This window comes from Stegostoma tigrinum, chromosome 7 (genome assembly GCF_030684315.1).
Source record: "Stegostoma tigrinum isolate sSteTig4 chromosome 7, sSteTig4.hap1, whole genome shotgun sequence".
Taxonomy (NCBI): domain Eukaryota; kingdom Metazoa; phylum Chordata; class Chondrichthyes; order Orectolobiformes; family Stegostomatidae; genus Stegostoma; species Stegostoma tigrinum.
Window position 1 is genome coordinate 31,532,772 of NC_081360.1, and position 20,867 is coordinate 31,553,638.

The following is a 20,867-nucleotide window of genomic DNA, read 5'->3' on the forward strand; positions in this document are numbered from 1 at the left end:
GGGCAAGGGAGGTCAAAGCCGCACGAATGGTGGTGTGGGAGCAAAAGTTCGGCCTCACACCCTTTCCTATGGGCGAATTGCAACCCCCGCCCCCTTTGCCTACTACCGAGCCCTCCAGGCATGCCGCAGTTAGTAGTTTCGGGTCGTTGTGCGCATTGTTTCTCAACACGACCGTTATGACAAAAACCCAAATCCAATTTACTAGCGCAAATTAAAGTCCATGATTGACCTCGCTAACTGTACGGGCACAGAAGTAACTGAAAGATGATTGACAACAACAACAGTTGCGTGGTGTCTTCAGGAAAGTAAAGCTGTCTAAAATGAAAATTACAAATCACATATTTTTATTCTTGCTTGAATGCAAGGTCTCGTTACTTGGGAAACAAATAAGCGGTCCCTTGCACTGAATATTTAATGGTATTTGAGGCGGACGCGGTGGCCCTGGGATTTGATTGGCTTGATTTGTGAGTGGAGCCAGTGGGGGTTTGGCCGCCCCGGTCACTGACTCGATGTGGTATGACCCGGTAATTTAAGGTGCTGCCAGTTGCCCACAAACCCAAGTACAGAACCAACGGGCTTTTATTTTGAGGGTTGAGTAAAATTTTGTGATTACGCCCCCCCCCCCGAAACCAACGTTTTTTCGTGTAGATGGACACCGAAGGAGCGGTGAGTGGCCTGGGCAGCGTCGCCACAGCTGGAATGAAGCTGGACGGGCGGTGGGGCGGGGGGGGAAGCAAGGGTCGCCGTGAAGTTGCTTTCCTCACACTTGGGGAAGAGGGGTTGTCTGCCACAACCACCAGTCCGATTCTAATGGGATTGCGATCGCAGCTACAGCGCCGGCTGATTCCTTCACTCACAGATATTTTTATGTAAATTATCAATACATCTGGGAGAGACAGAGACCTCAACAGTTGCAACTTGTTGTTCTGGGAGGTGGGCGAAGCTTGGAAGGTGTGCTGGCAAAACATGGCCACGCCGCCGCATAATCACGACGCCAGTGTGAACGGAGCCATCACGGCGACCGAGATTTTAGGCGAGGATTTCACTTTCGGTGTGTTTCTTTTTGAATTTGGTGTTATTTGACTAGATCACGTGCTCCCGGTCTTAATTTGCGGGAACGGAGGTGCGAAATTTAGCCAGCGTTCACGCGGTCTGAGTACGAACACATTTGTAAACAAGATTGAAGTGCGTGACAATTTGAACGGATCTGTTTTTGAATAGATTCCGTTCTTTTCCACAGTCTCAGTTGTTTGGTGATTTATTTGATGATGGCGCGGGGAGGGGTGGGGAAGAAGGAATGGTACGGTATAATTTGATAACTTACATTGCCGGCGATGTTTATGGTAGGTTTTAATTTGTAAAGGCCGTACTAAGTAGGTCCGACATTGGCATCTCCATGGTGTTTGGGGATTTTTTTTGTTGGTTTATTTGTTCATGTGGGAGTTTGTGAGCGTCGCCTATTCCGCAGATTCCCGCCAAAAGCCGTTGCGCGGGCGCACTGGTTCCAGTTCTCACCAGTTTGGTCCGATCCCCACGGAGATTAAGCCAGTTGCCACGGGCTGTAAATTGGCGTGGCCGGACTACATGTATAATAAACCGGTATTGAATAAATTATTTCATTTACAAAAAAAGGGGTGAGCGACTTTTTAATAGAATAGGATGGCTCAAACGAAATCCGCTGCGCCGCTTTCTGTTCGGAGCCCCAAATTCATAATTGGAAATAACACATTTATTTTGGTTGCTTATGTTGTTTTCTTGTGACTTATTACTTTGAAAAAAAACTATAGTCGCTGTAGCTTCACCCAAGCGTCGTTGCCCTTAGCGGTGGGGAAAGAAGCTGGTGGCAGCCGCGTGCACGGGGTAACGGCTGCCGGACTGGCGCTTGCGCCGCAATGGGGGGCGGGGGCACCCAGACGGGGATTATTGTTTGAATAAGTTTCACCCTCCTGGGTAACAAAACACACAAGCAAGTTTGTAGATGTTTTTGTGTGGATAGTTTGACCAGTTCAGGCAGCATTACCAATTGCGTTGTTACTAATGGAGCGGATGGAATTTTTTTAAACCGAGTTTTTTTCTTTAACTAAATAGTTACTGGATAGTTCAAAATTTGACATGCTTAACTTTGTTGTAAAACGGAAAATCATGGATTCACTATTTGAAACTTTGGAATTGAACTATGCGTGGTTCTTGGGAGTGCAGGTAAGAGCTTCTCGTGGTTAAGGAAAAGTTCAGCTGGTTTTCTAAATTGGTTGACATGGGACATTAGGTGAATGCTAGAGCAAAACAAACAGTCGAGTTAGGGAAAACATAAAATATGTAAATTTAGATATTTAAAATATTGAATGTAAAAATTGTTGTATGAAACAGGTTGTACAAAAGTGGTAAAGCTGTATTTTTCTTGGTGTACGTTGTAATCAAATTAAATTGAAAGAATTGAAATTAAATGCTAACGCTGCAGCATGATTATTTTCCCCATTTCGACATGATAGTCTATCATAAACTTTAATTTTCACTTGTCACCTTTCATATTGCTTACTGCACCAGTGTGACACTGGGTTTGTAAAATTCTTTTGTATTTTTAATTAATTGTTAATTACTATTAATCCACCAATGGCATAGACATCTTTTCATTAGGGTGAAACAACTGCTTGTAAAGCTTTTAGGCACATTAACTGTAGGGAAAGGCAATGAAGCAGCCCCTGTGACCCATTAGAAATGGCACAGGGGCTTGACTTGTTCATTGTGGAACCTTGAACTTTCAATAAGGCTCAGAAACTCCTCACTTCTTACCTCGGTGCGCCATCTGTTGCGATAACCGTAAGACACCTGTTTATTTTCTGAGGCTAAATCTTTGGAGTTGATGGAAAGAGAGAGAAGGCAAATAAACAGTATCACCAAATTTATGAAATATTCTCCTTATGTCTGGGTTTCCTCCAGCTTTTTAGGTGGATTGGCCATGCTAAATTGCCCATAGTGTCCAAGGATGTGCAGGCTAGGTGGATTAGCGATGGGAAATGCAGGGTTTGTACAGATAGGATAAGGTGGGTGGGTCTGTGTGGGATGCTCTTCGGAGGGTTATTGTGGCTCCAATGAATCAAATAGCCTGCCTCCACACTGTAGGGATTCTATAAGTTGAGTTCTGGCACATCTTTCTTTGCTTTTGTGGTATCTCTGGAGGAGGAATGGAGATTTGATGTGTCATTGGCAGAGAAATCCTAAAGAAGGAACAAAATTTAAATTTAGGAATTGCCTTCAGTTGGCTGTGGCACTGTGATTATTTTTCTGTCCCTAAAACGTAATGCTGCTTCCATGAGTTTCACTACCCAGTTCTTGCGGCATGCCACGTTGTACTTGGTGAAGACTTTTGGTCATTTATTGCAATCTTGTCATGTGAGAAGCACTGAAGCAGCATACGGTCTATATTTCTAATGACATTTCATGCTTTCATGCTGAAATAACTGCACAGAGGCCAGTATCCTTTCACTTAGTCATTCTTCATTAAAATGTACACTGCACATGGCCTGTGACCTGCCAGCTCAAAGACAGTCCCTGGACGAAGGAGACATTCTGAATGTCCTTTTTATATCCGTCAGCCAGTTCTCCCAGCAGCCTCAGTACTCAATACCACCAACTGCCAATTTCTAGTTGCCATCCCACAACTCATCCACAACATTTTCACCTTCGACAACCAGTTCTTCATCCAGACGCACAGAACAGCTGTGGGCACCAAATTTGCTCCCCAATATGCTAAGACTTCTTTGCTGACCAGAATCTTCAACCCACGCTACAGCGCAGATACATTGACAACATTTTCTTCCTTTGGACTCATGGTGAAGAATCACTGAAGCAACTACGTAGCAATATTGAAAGTTTCATCCCACCATCAGACTTACCATGGACTACTCTTTAGAATCAGTCTCATTCTTGGACATGTGTCTGTATCAAGGATGGACACCTCTGTACCTCACTGTACTGAAAGCCCACAGATAACCTCACGATGCTTCTCTTGCTTCCATCATAAATATTTTAAAACAGCCATCTGCTACAGACAAGCCCTACGCATACACAGGATCTGTTTGGATACGGAGGAATGAGTCAGACACTTGAAGGATGCCCTCAAAGGAGCAGAATACGATGCTCAACTCATCAATCGCCAGTTCTGATGTGCCACAGCAAAAAACTGTAATGACCTCCTGAGAAGACAGACAGAGGATATGTCCAAATGAGTACTCTTCATTGTCTAGTACTTCCGGGGAGCAGAGAAACTACGCCATGTTTGAAGCAGCCTTCAGCATATTATCGACGATGATGAGCAGCTCGCCAAGATGTTCCCCACACCTCCACTTCTCACCTTCAAACAACTGCCAAACCTTAAGCAGACCATTGTTTGCAGGAAACTATCCAGCTGTCAGGACAACATCGACCACAACACTATGCAACCCTGTCATGGCAACTCTGACGATGTGTCAGATTGTCAACATGGACGTTACCATCATACCTGGGAACATCACTCACTGTGTGCACGGCAGATACTCATGTGACACAGCCAACATTGTCTATCTCATGCTGCAAGCAAGATTGCGCCAAGGCATGGTATATTGGCAAAACCATGTAGAGGCTATGGCAGTGAATGAATAGTCACCATGCAACAAACTTCAGATAGGAATGTTCACTCCCAGTGGGGGAACACTTCAACGGTCAAGGACATTCAGCCTCGGATCTTCGGGTAAACATCCTCCAAAGCAGACTTCGGGATTCAGAACAAGGCAAAGATACCGAGCAGAGGTTGATAGCCAAGTTCGATACCCATGAGGACAGCCTGAGCCAGGATCTTGGGCTCATGTCACACCACAAGTGACCCCCCCCCCCCCCCCCCCGCCACACACACACACTATACACTCTCAGACACACACACCCACTCACAGATCCTCTTTCGTGACATACACTGTCTCTCAAGCACATATCTCTCTCTCTCTCTCTCTCACTCCCCCATACACACACACACTGTCTCTGTCACATACATGCACCTGCATACACACACACACACGCACTGTCACAGATCCTCTCTCAGACACACTGTCTGTCTCTCTATCTGTCCCACACACACACTCTCTCTCCCCCCCCCCCCGACACAGACTGTCTCCCCCACTCACACTTTCTTGCTCTACCCCACACATGCTCTCTTTCTCTCTCACATGTGCACACACACCCGATTACATACGTACACGCATTCACTTACACAAACACACTGTCACACATGCACACATTCACACAGATCCTCATGCGCATACACGCACACACACACATACACAAACACACACACACACACACAGTCTCACACAGATGGTCTTTCATGTACACACTGTCTCTTTCACACACATACACTCTCTGTACCCCACATACAGGCGCACACACGTGCTGTCTAACTCTCCCTCACACACAAGCAAATGTTAATCTGTGGGGTGAATTTGCAGATACATTCTATTTTGTTTAAAAAGCACACAATTTATAGATAGTCAATGTGGCATTTTATAAATTCCTACTTTAGGAATAAAACCAGTCTGACTCCAAACCAAAACACATAAAGATTCCAAACAAGGCCTCACATGCATTGTCTGATCTAAAATGTCACCTCTTCTTTACACTGATTTAAATCTTTAGTTCTGTCAGGACAGTGACTTCAAAGGCATTTGGAGATTTACATATGCATATTAATCAGTTAAAACCTTCTAACTGATTGAAGATTTAACAGCATCTTGGGCTTGTTTGACACACCCTCAATCAGTGCTTTGACCCATTGATCTTTTACTTTTAAATTCTGTGTCTGATAGTACCTCTGTCACTAACACCTAACTCTGAAAGCTTGTGTTATCGAATAAACCTGTTGGGCTGTAACCTGGTGTCATGTGATTTTTGGCAAAAAAGAAGGCATCGGCTGCACATTGTGAGCTTTTTGTATCTCAGGGACACGTGAGCTAAATTGATATGCATATGCAATGCATTCAGCAGTAATGGAGAGTTACTGGCTACTTTATTTACCTTCATTGGGTTATTATACCTACAGAATTGTACTGCTGTCCCGATATTAGCAAAGCTATGCTTTTTGACATGGTTAGAGCCTTTGCTGTTCCTTCTTCTCCATCCACCTGAAGTAAGCAGTCGCTCCTTTATTGCATGTGCATCAGCAGGATCTCTGGTTGGTGACAGAACAACTGGCTATTCTGCAAAAGTGCAAAAACAATTCTTATTGATTCTCTGATGAAGGGTCTAGGCCCGAAACGTCAGCTTTTATGCTCCTGAGATGCTGCTTGGCCTGCTGTGTTCATCCAGCCTCACATTTTGTTGTCTTGGATTCTCCAGCATCTGCAGTTCCCATTATCTCTTATTGATTCAAGAGCATTGTGTGATTCACATTGGCTATATAAAAGGGATGTATTTCATTAGCAAATCAAGTTTTAAAGAAAAAAGTCAGTTGCAATAATCAGCCAATTGTGTTATCTGTGCAATGAAATTAATTTTCACTCTGAAAATTTACCATGGGTTTTGTAAACACGACACTAATAAGTAAATTTCTGCATTTCAGTACTGCAGAAGTAGATAGCAGCACACTTCATGCTTCTCCAACACCTCCAAGTGAAATGACCCTAAAAGTTGCAGTGACCATTCTTTATACTTCCACAGCTATAATTCTTTATCATTCATAATATTCAAATTTGAATCACAGAGATACCTACTGAGAGCAAGAGAGAAATGTTAACTAAATTGTAAAGGGAAATCAGTGCAGTGAAGCCTAGATGTGCACTTTCTCCTCCCAACAGCCAGCAAAAGAGAACAATGTTGGAGGCTCTGAATCAAGAGTCCATTCTAATCCATTGCTATTATTTTGGCAATTGTAACAGGACTTCACAGATTGGAATCGGGATACTTTGAAAAAAATGTGGTGGGGTCAGAGTAGTAGATTTGTGCAAACGTAGATGTGGCAAAGTAGTTGATTAATGGTGCTATAGCTTATTTATTTTGTTTAGAGTTATGTACTGACATGGAGGATCAGATGCCTTATGGATGTGTTTATTTTCATGTAGTTATATGTACAATTGTAAGTAAACTATTGATTTTGTAAAATTTTCACAGCAGTTGAAAAATAATTTCTCAGTTTATCATCCTTTAAAGTTGTAATTTTTTTTCTTTATGAAGTTCGATTAATTGGCTGAAGTTCATAGAACAAAATGCATATTATAGAATAGCCAAAATATTTATCTCCTTTACTTGTAGTTCCGATGCATGTGATTATTGAATGTGACATTGGTAGTTTTATAGGAAGATTCATAGTGACCTTGTAAAATACCTAATAGAACTTTTTAAAAAATTCTTCCTCAAAAATTAGGGATTGTTGCAGTGTAATCTCAGAAAGTAGAACTGATGGTATAAATTATGAAAAGTGTATTTAATACCAAAGTTACTTTTTTGCTACTTAGAACCGCCTGTTGACTAGATAAGTAGAGACCAGGAAGCAGCTGTGGCTTCTTCAAAATACTATTCAGTGGTAAGATGAAAGAATAGGCTACCAGAAGATGACCAATGGTGAAACTCATAATCTTTTCTTCATTATATTTCTTGTGTTCTTAAAAGGTGGAATTGAAAGTTGAAGCCAAGAAACTAACTTCATTTTTGCTGCAGGTTTTATAATAAATTAATTTGGAAATGTTCAGTTTCATGGCTTCCTGAATTTACATTCGTCATCATGAGAAAGTGTCTCGTGGGACCTTTGTGCTTTGGCTTGGTGGGAGATTTCAGACACAACATGTTACAAACATGAATCTATTAGTAGATCACAAAGGAAAACAAACTGACTTTGGATTATTTGCCAACTTGGGAGAAGGCATGTGATTTGGTGAGACCTGTATGGAAGAAAGAGAATAGGATTTCACAATCTCAAAATAAAATATGAAATGCAACATCATTTGACGATGGCTTTTGAAACAGCATTTAAAATTTGGATTTGAAAACAGCTTTGGTTGATTCCACCCAAACAGCCATTGTAACACTAATGAAACTAAAGCCTGGAATGTGACTACAGATTTGCAGTACATTGTACTAGTATCTGATTTTGTCAGTAATGGCGTTTATTATAGTTCTGATTTGTTTATGGGCTTATAAAGGAATCCTTTTTCTTTCACAGCAGCAAAGTTCTAATCTGCCACAGATGGATTCTTCATCTCCATCACCAAACCCAGTTTCTCCAGTGCCGCTGAACAATAACAATCCAACCAGTGCCCCAAGATTTGGAACAGTCATTCCCAATCGGATTTTTGTAGGAGGGATCGATTTTAAAGTTGGTTTTTTTGTATATTCTAATTCATTAGTAAAAATAATTACAACTAAATAGAATTTTGTAAGTACAAGAATATTTGTGTTTCAAGGTGGCTGTTTTTCACCCTACAGACAAATGAAAATGACCTAAGAAAATTCTTTGCCCAGTATGGAACAGTTAAAGAAGTCAAAATTGTAAATGACAGAGCTGGTGTTTCAAAAGGGTGAGTACAAAATAATTTTGAATTGAAAACTTGTTAATCACCTCCAAAAACAGTGTCAGGAATGGCGAACAGAGGGAGCTTCATTGTATAAATTAAATCAGAAATGCATGAGATTGAAACTATTCATTCAGGTTTTCAGGAATGTCATCAGTTATTTTCAGGATTCTGCATAATTAGGGAATAAATAAACTGCCATTTTCTATACAGTGTAAAAAGCTGAAATTATTAGTTTTTCTTAGTGTTTCCAGCTTTTATCCGAGTTTTCATAGATAACATAAATCCCTTCTCTCTTTGCCTAATGTCGTTTATGTTTGAGGTTGTAGTCTGGTCAAATGAGGCATGTTTATGTGTCATGATTGTATAGAAGTAGAAAATCCCTGAAGTTCCTTGTCGAGAAGTAAAACACCAGGTATTCTTTGAGTAGGTGTACTGAAAGGTAAATTTCAAACTGAAAAGAGTGGTTTCAAGGAGGAGGAAAAGGAATGGGGAAATATTTAGGTTTTTTGAGATGTACCAAGCAATTTTATAATTGGAACAGGAGAATTATTAATAAAAATCTCACTGATGAAATATTTTGTTGGTATAAATAGGAAACTATTTCCAACAGCCAACGATCAGAAATTTTCTATATAAAGGAGGCATTAAGTCATATTTTATGTAGAAATTCAGAACAGTAGGTTCAAACAATTGAAGAATGTTGAAACTTATACAGGCTAATTTAAAGTAAAAGGACTGGAATCATGTTTGGAAGGGGAACTGTGTTAGTGATTGATATTTCAAAAGAAACTGTAACATTTCCAGAAAGTTGGAAGTCGTTTATTTCTTACAATCTGTGATGTGGACTTTGCATGAAAAACAATTTTAATTATTTCAATTTTCAATGGGAGTTGATGGTTCTCAGGGTAGGCAGGAATGTGGAATTGAGGCCGCAGTCATAACAGCCTTGATCTTGTTGAAGATGGAGCAGGCTAGAGGAGCCAAATGGCCTACTTTTGCTCTTACTACATATGTTCATATAAATTATGTTTGAATAAAGCTGCCAGACCCAGTACCTCACATTCTAACTTTATATATAATGCCTTTTTTTTCAGACCTATGGGGAAGCATGCAAAATGTTTCTTGTCTCTGTGTCACTTGGCCATTGCAGATTATGTCATGAAGTTGTTACATTAGAAACAATGGAAAGAGCTTTAACCTGAATTAGGAAGTTGCATTATGATCTAGCTATTTTGCTTCCCAAGCCAGTAGCATTGCATTTTGGCTGAACTTGTGATAGAAATCTGGGAAGTGATGTTATCCTTGTGTGATTCTAGCAGTCAACAAAGCATTTGATTCATTAACCTTTTTTGAAAATCAACAGGAAGGTTACATAAGAAATAGGGGCAGGAGTAGGCCATCTGGCTCACTGAACCTGCCCTGCTAAATGATAGAAAGATTTTGGTAGAATAAGAGTTCAAATCAACTCAAACGTGCTACCCATAGGATACAATTTAATAATATGATGTATTAAGTTGACTAGAACAGATCCAAAGCATTTATAGTAAATGTTCAGGACCACCCTGATATTTGATAATGCAAATCCTAGACCCTTGTTCCTTTGCCATCTGGTTGTACAACTGTAACATCAAAATTTTAGACCTGGAGGAAAAATCGTATTTGGTCTCCTAATGGTTTAAAAAATTTGCACACTTACAAGTTTGGTTGAATAAATAGGTGTAGTTAAAAGCAATGGATATAAAAGGGAAATATTTTGAGCAGGGAATAAATCTCAATTTTGACCAAATGTTCAATTCTAGCCATTCCTCAAATGGGGTTTTAAAGTGAAACACGGCAAAGACACGTTTAAATGCAAATTTGGCTCTCATAAAAGAAAAACTGTAAAAACAAAATCTTTAGCATGGCAGCTAACAACACTTCAAAACACAGCAGTTGCAACACTGTGCAAGTTATGAGTTTGTGGGAAGCAGCAGACTTCCAGTAGCCGTAGAAGGACAAAGTAGTATCTTGTTCCATCATGTCATCCATTGGGAGCTCATGAAGATGCCAGAACTCTGGCTGTTTCGTTGACAGTCCTTCAGAAATCAAACATTGAGACAATTCCAATAATTATTTTAAAAAAGCTGTGATCAGTCCTATAACAAGAGGGTCAATTCTAGTTTCATTTTGATTAGACACTGGCTTCCCATTTATTACTTTTGGTATTGACTGACTAAATTACCTTTGATGTGCTGCACAGAAAATGAAGTGGTTGCTTTGTTGATTGTTGTGTTTCTTGTGACTGCTGTCATTGGTGGTGATGGTGGGTCTTGTGTGGCTGGTGGAAGGGGGATGATGACAGTGGATGTCACTCCAGAGCCACTGGATGCCACTTAAGTCAACATGGTCTTGAAAGTTGGTTGCATTGGCAGAGTTGTAGATTCTGGGGATTGTCCAGTTGGCCCCTTGCTGGTTGCATCTTTTGATTCCTTCTGTCCAGCAGATGTTGTAGGAGACACACCAGTTGATTCAGCTGTGATCTCACATGTGGTGTCTTTGGCAGTTGAAGATATTTTCACGGAGATCTCTGTTTGCTGTAGGATTGCTGTAATTTTGACAGTAGGGCTCAATTCAATGTCATTTCCATTTGACTCAGTTACAGCAGAGCACATGCATTCACACATCTTGTAATATGACTACTGGTACTTGTAGGCCTTTCAACAGGTGTGAAAACCTAGATCTGTTTCGTTTGCTGTTTGTAGTTCACTGCATGTATCATTATTAGCCATCTCATTCTTGTGGGTCAGGTCACTGATATCTGGTGCATCCGTCAGCATGCCGACAGTTAACTTTCTGATGAACAGTTAAAGCTATTTTCACTTCTCAAGTGTAGTGTAGTGTAGTAGAAGTATGTCAGCTTGAAGGACAGTGTAGTTGCTCTTACTGGCCGCTGTTGTTGTAAAGTTATTAGTTCCCATTACAGTTGAAGACAAATTGAATACAGATGATGTTATGTCACTAGACATTGCTGCTCTTGAATCAGCTGGACCTGTTGTATGATTTCCATGAAAGAGCTGAACACTGTAACAAAAATACACAAACAGATCTTCCAGGAGTCTGAGATAACAAGGCGTAGAGCTGGATGAACACAGCAGGCCAAGCAGCATCAGAGGAGCAGGAAGGCTGACTTTTCAGGCCTCAGTCTCAACAACCTGAGTAAATGAGTATTTTTCAGGAAAATATTTGCCTTTTGAATTATTCTGACAAAAATTCCAGTTGAGATATTGCATTCACAGTCTCAAGGATCTGTGCTTGAAGATGCTGCAAAAAAAATTGAAAAAAAAATGGTTTGAGAATTATCAAAGGTGCACTTTCTTTTTACAGAAAAGAAAGGGTATAGTTACCAGTTAGCACTAGTAATCTACAACATTGGAAAAGTGTATTTACACTTGGATTTAGAAACTTTGACAGAGTAGAGGAATTGAAGTTAATAGAGTGCTGCAAATATTTAGAAAATTAGATACTGGAAGTCTTTGCTAGAACAGCGAGTTTAATCGTTTTGATTTTCTTCAGCCAGCACTCTGAACGCTGTTTCTGAGTTCAAAGTGGAAAAAATGACATGAAATGTTTAGTATTTCAAGTTGAACATAACAGTGTTGAGTTTGCACATAAGATTGGAGGAATTTAATGGCACTTTCCACCATATTCCCTACAAACATGCTGATTTTAAATGCTCAAATGAATGATGACCTAATCTTTGGTACAGGGCAGTGTTAATTGTGTGATCTAAAAGGGATAGATAGATCATGGAGGACACAGAAAGGTAAATTACATATGCCCTGTCAATTTTCAGAATGTATATCTTTTGAATTGAGATGAAGGAAAGCACTTTGTATGTCCGTTAGAATTATATGTATGGCTAGACCTCTGCTTCCAAATCTGACAGAAGGACTACGTTGAGGAGAGCCTGTAACCTGAACAGTTTTGTACTGGTAGTTAAAACACCAAAGAATGTCAAGCAGTGTGAACTTTGGGCATGTTTACTCTGATTAATACCTGTATTGGGTAAGAGCTGGCAGCAGAATTGAGCTCTGTAATTAGAAGAAAAATGTAATTCACTCATGGGATGTGGGTAGCTCTGACTAGATCACCATTTATTGGTCTTGAGAAAGTGCTTGTGAACTGCTACTTTGAATTGCTGTTTTCCCTTTGTTGTCAGCATATCCAAAATGCCATTAGGGAGGCAATTCCAGGATTTTGCCCAGTGACACTGAAGGCGCATTAATCTATTTCTAAATCAGGATGATGAATGGTTTGGAGGGGGACTTGCAGGTGGTTGTATTTCCACGTATTTTCTGGCCATGTGTTCCTAGATGTTAGTGGTTGTGGGTTTGAAAGATGTTGTCTGAGAATTTCTGCAGTTAACCTTATAGATGGTACACACTGCTGTATAACATATTATAACACACTGAGCAACATATTGGAGGGAGTGAATATTTGGATGTGGTGCCAATCAAGCAGGCCACTTTGGCTTGGATGGTGTTGAGCTTCTTGAGTGTCATTGGAGCTGCACTCATCCAGTCAAGTGGGAATATTCCATCAGATTCCCGACTTGTGGCATGTTGATGGTAGATGTGCTTTGGGGAGTCAGGTACTCGCTGCAGGATTCTTAACCTCTGACCTGCTGTGGTAGACAGTGTTCCTATGGCTAGTCCAGTTCAGTTTCTGGTCAACGGTCACTCCCAGGATGTTAATAGTGGGGAATTCAGTTTTGATTATCTCTTTGAACGTAAGGAGGGATGGTTAGTTTCTCTTTTGTTGGCGATGATCATTGCCTAGCACTTGTCTGTTGCTTATTCCTGCACACCCTTCACTGTGGGATATTTCTGCATGGAGATAGGAAATAATCTATGTATGTCATCTAGAAGAACAGATTAAATTGGATCAAGATGAAGCAAAAAAATGTGGCTAATTTTGTGCTGAAGTGAACAAGTGTGCAAAGTTGGACTTACTCAATCTGCTTGTTTTCAGTTTGAAAGCTTTTTTATTGTTCACTCAAAGGAATCTGGGCATCAGTGGTTCAGCCAGCATTTGTTGCTCATCTGTAATTACCTTGGATATGGTGATGAGCCGCTTTCTTGAATGGCTTACACAGTTCTAGTAACAAGGAAGTTCCTGCCATTTAACCCAGTAACAAGGAAAGAATGCTAATATACTTCCAAGTTAGGATGGTGTGTGCCTTTGGAGGAAACTTGCAGGTAAAGGTACTCCTATACTTCTGATGCCGTTCTAGGTTATAAGGTGCTGCCAAAGGAGCCTTGGTAAGTTGCTCCTGAGCATTTTGTAGGTGGTACACACTGCCACCGTTGTGGTGAAATGAGTAAATGTAGTGGATGGGGTACCAGTCAGCAGGCTGCCTTGTCCTGGATGCTAACAAGCTTCATGAGTGTTGTTAAAGCTGCACACATCCAGGCAGATGGAGAAGTGTTTCATCACATTCCCGATAATGAACTGTAGATGATGGACTGGCTTTGGCAGAATTTCTAGCTTCTGATATACTCTTGTGGCCAGATTATTTAAATAGCTAGTCTAGTTCAGTTTCTGGTCAGTGGTAATCCCCAGGATGTTGATGGGGGTGGATTCTCTACTGTTGGAGATAGTCAGTCAGTGTCTGGAATAGTATAGTGCCAATATTATTACCACTTATTAACCAAAGCTTGCCTATTGTTTAAGTTTAACTGCTTCAGTCTCTGAGGAGTCACTGTGCAAACATCAGTGACCATCTCCATGTCTGGCCTTATGACGAAGGAAAGGTCATTGAAGCGGCTGAACATGGTTCCATGGGCGAAGACATTGCCTTGAAGAACTTCTGCAGTGTGTCCTGGTACCAAAATTATTAACCTGTATCAATCATATTCATCATTCTTAGTGCTTAGTGTAAATCCAACTGTTGGAAAGCTTTTCCCTGATTCCTACTGATTCCAGTTTTGCTCTGGCTCCTTAATGTTATATTCACTTGAATGCTGCCTTGATATCAAGGACAGTAACTCACCTCAGCTTTGAAATTCAGAACTTTTGTCCATATGTGGACCAAGACTGTAGTCAGGTCAGGAGCTGAGTGACCCTGGCAGCAATTGAACTGAACATCATTTGCAAGTGTTGCTTAATATCAATAACCCTTCCATCATTGTGCTGATGATGGAGAGTAGACTGGGAGGTGGTAAGTTGGTTGGATTTATCCTCCTTTTTCTACACAGTTTTCCACATTGACAGGTAGAAGGTTGCAGCTGACGTAAGCAGCTTGTCTCGGGGTGCAGCCAGTTCTGAAAAATAAGTATTCAGCAGTATTGCCAGAATGTTGCCAAAAGGCCCATAGCCTTTGCAGAATCCAATGGGATAAGAAAGGGACAAAGGATAACACAGAAAACGACAGACGTATCAGCTTGACATTACAAGTGGAAAAACTGATGAGTGCCATAACATTGGATAAGGCAAATGTACACTTAGAGAAAAATAAGTTAATACTAGACCGCCAATATTGCTGTCTCAAGAGCAGGTCATGTTTGACAAATTTAATTGAATTCTTTGATGAGATGACACAACTGGTTGATGAAGGTGGATGTTCTCTATTTTAACTTCCAGAAATCATTTGATCAAGCGACACGTGGCAGGTTGGTTAGCAAATTAGAAATACTTGGGCTTGATGGATCCTTGGCTTAAAAGTTGGCTAAAAGATAGGAAACAGGGTAGCTTTGGATGGGAATTTCTTAGATTGGAGTCAAGTTGAAAACGTTTTTTGACAGGCATTGGTATTGGGACAACAAAGTGTGGAGCTGGATGAACACAGCAGGCCAAGCAGCTTCTTAGGAGCAGGAAAGCTGATGTTTTGGGCCAAGACCCTTCATCAGAAAACGGGGAGGGGGAAAGGGCTCTGAAATTAATAGGGAGAGAGGGGGAGGCGGATTGAAGATGGATAGAGGAGAAGATAGGTGGAGAGGAGACAGATAAGTTAAAGAGGCGTGGATGGACCCAGTAGAGGTGAGTATAGATGGGCAGGTGGGGAGGGGCTAGGTTAGTCCAGGGAGGACAGACAGGCCAAGGGGGCGGGATGAGGTTAGTAGGTAGGAAATGGGGGTGCGCCTTGAGGTGGGAGGAGGGGATAGGTGAGAAGAACAGGTTAGGGAGAGGGGGACGAGCTGGTCTGGTTTCGAGATACAGTCGGGGGAGGAGAGATTTTGAAGCTTGTGAAATCCATACTGATAGCATTGGACTGCAGGGTTCCCAAGCGGAATATGAATTACTGTTCCTGCAACCTTCGGTTGGCATCGTTGTGGCACTGCAGGAGGCCCAGGATGGACTTGTCGTGCCTTATGCCTTTTAATGAAGTTACCCAACCTACCACAACAACCTGGGCCTCAAGCCTACATAATTTAGGTTTAGGATCCTAGTTTTGGATTGGATAATTTCACTTTCTATTACAATGAAGAATTTTATAATGTATGGTCATAGTTCCCTGGAGAGCTTCAACGCCGCAGTCAGTAAGTAGATAAATTGAAGCCTAGAACCAGGGACCCAGCACTTCAGCTTCAACACAGCAGTGAGAGATGTGACATAGTTTAACAGCTGCAATTTCAGGGCATGCTGATTGGGGGGAGAAAAATGCAAACAGTGACAGCACAGGGGATTGGTGGGTTAATTGGTTCATGATTTTTAAAAAGTGTATTTTTTGGAAGAAGGGATTAACTGGGGAGCAACAGAAATAATTCAAGGTCAGTGTCAGTGTAATAAAGAGTACAAGTAGGCAAAGTGGAATGAGGGAAGTAAGCTTAAAACTAAGTAAGGTTAAGACATGGCAGCACAGATTATTCAAATGGAATGTATTGCCTGTAAAATGTGGGAAGTTAAGGACTGTCTCAGGGTCCTAGATGACTATATGCACAGGAACTGCTTCCAGCTGCAGAAACTTGAGCTTTAGAATTTGAAAGATGACTGGAGATACTGTGCCACATTCGTAAGGCTGGAAGTTAAGTGGATAGCATGTTCAGAGAGGTGGTCACACCTCAACTCAACAGCTTGGAGAAAGAAGGGAATGGGTGATCGTAAGTCACTGCAAGAGAAATGGACAGGTATCGTCGGAACCCCTTGGCATTCTGTTTACAGATGGGTTTTCCATTTTGGAAGCTGATGAGGGTGCTGTATCTTGAGGTAGTGCATTCAGAGCCATGTTTATAACGCTGCAGTCAGCTCAGCTGCACAGGAGGAAAGGTCGAAGAAGAAAGGAGCAATAGAGGATTTATTAGTTGGGGAAACAGCTGTTTCTGTGACAGTCAATGTGAGTCTGGAATGGTATATTATCTTCCTGCTGCCAGGGTCCAGTATGTGCTGACAGTGGCTGCAGGACATCCTTCTAGAAGAGAGTGAGTATCCAGAGGTCGTAGTCCATGTTGGTGCCACTGATGTAGGTAGGAGAGGGATCTGGTCCTGCAGTCACAATATAGAGAGTTAGCTAGAAAGTTTAGCTACCAGGACGTCCAGTGTAATAACCTCTGATCATTCCCAATGCCACACGCTAGTAGATATTGAAACAGGAAGATAAGACAGATGCATGCATCGCTGGAAAGATGGTGCATGATGGAGGGCTTTAGATTCTGGGATATTGGGACTGGTTTTGGGGAGGATTGCACCTTTTCAAGCTGGATGGATTGCATCTGAGCAGGGCTGGGACTGAGTACTTTGCAGAATATTTCGCTTGTGCTGTTCGTAGGACTTTAAAATAACTTGACAAGGATATTGGAGCCACAGGAGAATAGCAGAGGAGAGGAAAAGGGCTCACAGAATACTTAGAGATATAACTGGCACGAGGACAGATAATAACGCTTAGTAGGTGAAGCCAGAGTAGCAAAGAAAAACTCAGGTCTAAAATCAGGATACTGTGTGCGTATGTGAATGCATGATGTATACAAAAGAGTTACAAGTGCAGATTACCATGTGGAATTTGATTGTGGTGATAACAAGAAATGGCAAGATTGGATGGTGTTAAATATTCTCAGGTACGAAGTATTCAGAAAAGATAGAAAAGAAAGAAGGAGGAATAGTAGTATTATTTAAGGAGACAGCGCTGAAAAAGATAGGATGCCTGAAAGGAATGCAGAATCAATTTGGCTAGAAGTAAGGAACAAAAAGGGGTATTATTAAATTGTTAGGTGTAGCTTATGGAGCACCAGCTCGTGGAAAGGAAGGAGAACAATAAATTTGCAGAGAATAGAATTAGAGGTGCCAGTATAATAGTGTAGTTGTAATCAAAGACTTCAGTTACCAAAAACATAACTGGGTGGCATGTAGTGTCTGTGGCAGCAAAGTGCAAGTGTTCCTGCACTGCATGCAAGAGAACTTCCTATAACACTATGTTTTCAGTCCAATAAGGATGCACTGTTGAACGTTGCTCTTAGAAATGAGGTGGGTCAAGTGAATCAAGTGGTATAGAACATAGAACAATACAGTGCAGAACAGGCCCTTCGGCCCTTGATGTTGCGCCGACCTGTGAACTAATCTAAGCCCCTCCCCCTACACTATCGGTTCTGAAGAAGAATCACTAGACCCAAAATGTTGATTCCGCCTACTCTCCGCAGCTGCTGCCAGACCTAATGAGTTTCTCTACAATTTCAGTTTGTTCCTTTGTGTCTATGGTACATCATCCATTCCTCACCGCTGCAGCCAGTCAATCATCCAGTTTAGAAACAGGTAATCTATGACTTAGAAGGAACTCATTCAGCATAATGTGTCTATGCCAAATGAAAAAGACCTATCCCAATATCCAGCTACTGGTCCATAACTTACAGTTGAAGGATTCAGTACATTATCCAAACTTTTTTTCATGGACTAAGGCGTTCTTCCTCTTCTATGCTTTAAGGAAGGAGTTTTCTGACCCACACCACTTTTTCTGAGTGAAAACATTTCTCGATTCCCTCTAATCCTTCACAAATTAAATCCATGCACTCTGATTATTCACTGTACTGAGCGAATTAGGTCCTTCCTACTCACTCTTATTTGGGTCACTCATAATTTTGTATGGGTCAGAAAATCTTCCAGTTGGGGATCATTCAGGAGACAGTAATTATTCTTTAATAAGGTTCAGGATAATAGTGGAAAATGACATGCAACAATGTGGAGTGAGAAAAACCAATGGAGCATTAAACAGAGCTGGGCAGGATTGACTGGAACGAGGGGTTGACAGGAAATACAGTAACTGAACAATGGCTACCTTCAAAGAGGAAATAGGTTGGGTGTAATCAAGGATATTTCCTCAATTAGGAAAAGTCGAACAAAAAATTCCAGAGCTCTCTGGACGACAAAGGAGATGGAAACTAAGAGAAAGAAGAAGTTTGCTTACGACAAGTATCAGAAGATAAAACTGAGATCCGAGAGGATTTTCAGAGGAGAAGTGAAGAAGCAAATTAAGGGAAGCAAAGATGAATTATGAGAAGTGGCTGGCTGCTGTTATAAAGAGGTGTTCCAAGTCTTCAATGGCCACCTAAGTAGTAAAAAGGTGTTAAAAGGAGAAATAGTGCTGATGAACGACCAAAAAAGGACTTACACTTGGAGGCAGGAGCTGGTGAGATGCTAAATGAAAACTTTGCCAAAGAGAGATGCTACCCAAACTTTGGTGACAGTAGAGCCAGAGATAGTAGGAACTGCAAATGCTGGAGAATCTGAGATAACAAGATGTAGAGCTGGATGAAAACAGCAGGCCAAGCAGCATCATAGGAGCAGGAAAGCTGACATTTCGGGCCTAGACCCTTCTTCAGAAATGGGAGAGGGCGAGGAGGTTCTGAAATAAATAGGGAGAGAGGGGGAGGCGGATAGAAGATGGATAGAGGAGAAGATAGGTGGAGAGGGGACAAACAGGTCAAAGAGGAGGGAATGGACCCAGTAGAGGTGAGTGTAGATGGGGAGGTAGGGAGGAGATAGGTCAGTCCAGGGAGGATGGACAGATCAAGGGGGCAGGATGAGGTTAGTGGGTAGGAGATGGGGGTGGGGCTTGAGGTGGGAGGAGGGGATAGGTGAAAGGATAGGTAAGGGAGGCAGGGACGAGCTGGGCTAGTTTTGGGATGCAGTGGTGGAGGGGAGATTTTGAAGCTTGTGAAGTCCACATTGATGCCATTGGACTGCAAGGTTCCCAAGCGGAATATGAGTTGCTGTTCCTGCAACCTTCAGGTGGCATCGTTGTGGCACTGCAGGAGGCCCAGGATGGACTTGTCATCTGAAGAATGGGAGGAGGAGTTGAAATGGTTCACGATTGGGAGGTGCAGTTGTTCATTGCGAACCGAATGTAGGTGTTCCGCAAAGTGGTCCCCAAGCCTCTGCTTGTTATCCCCGATGTAGAGGAGACCACAATGGGAACAGTGGATGCAGTATACCACATTGGCAGATGTGAGGTGAACATCACTTGATGCGGAAAGTCTGCTTGGGGCCTGAGATGGGGGTGAGGGGGGAGGTGTGGGGGCAGGTGTAGCACTTCCTGCGGTTTTAGGGAAAAGTGCCAGGTGTGCTGGTGCTGAAGGGGAGTATGGAGCAGACAAGGGAGCCACGGAGAGAGTGGCCCCTCCGGAAGACAGATACGGATGGGGAGGGGAAAATGTCTTTGGTGGCGTCAGATTGCAGATGGCGGAAGTGTCGGAGTATGATGCGTTGGATCCAAAGGTTGGTGGGGTGGTGTGTGAGGACGAGGGGTATTCTGTTTTGTTTTTATTTTAATTATTGCACGGAGGGGCTGTGAGGGATGAGTTGCGGGAAATAGGGGAGACACGATCAAGGAGATTCTCAACTACTGAGGGGGGCATGTTGGGGTCCTTGAAAAATGACGACATCTGAAATGTACAGCAATGGAATGCCTCATCCTGGGAGCAAATGCAGCGGAGGTGAAGGAATTGGGAATAAGGGATGGCATTTTTGCAGGAAGGTGGGTGGGAGGAGGTGTATTCCAGGTAGCTGTGGGAGTCGATTGGCTTGAAATGGATATCGGTTTCTAGGTGGCTGCCAGAGATGGAGACAGAGAGGTCCAGGAAGGAGAGAGATATTGGAGATGGCCCAGGTGAACTTAAAGTTGGAGTGAAAGGTGTTGGTAAAACGGATGAACTGTTCAAGCTCCTCGTGGGAGCATAAGGAGGCGCCGACACAGTCATCAGTGTAGCAGAGAAAGGGGTGGGGTTTAGGGCCAATGTAGGTATGGAAGAGTGATTGTTCCACAAAGAGGCAGGCATAGTTTGCCCATGCAGGTGCCCATGGCCACTCCCTTTGTCTGTAGGACGTGGGAGGAAATGAAAGAGAAGTTGTTGAGGGTGAGGACGAGTTCGGCTA

At 42.1% G+C, this 20,867-nt stretch overlaps 1 protein-coding gene across 1 annotated transcript in view; it reads left to right on the top strand.

Annotated features, from left to right (window-relative positions):
• The first annotated feature begins 557 nt into the window (after positions 1–557).
• LOC125453976 (protein boule-like) overlaps positions 558–20,867 on the top strand; it is a 117,287-nt gene continuing 96,977 nt past the window's right edge. Inside the window, exons 1-3 of the mRNA XM_048534176.2 lie at positions 558–666; positions 8,180–8,332; positions 8,443–8,534. Of these exons, the coding sequence (XP_048390133.2) occupies positions 649–666; positions 8,180–8,332; positions 8,443–8,534 (263 nt within the window). The 5' untranslated portion in view covers positions 558–648. The remainder of the gene's footprint in view (positions 667–8,179; positions 8,333–8,442; positions 8,535–20,867) is intronic.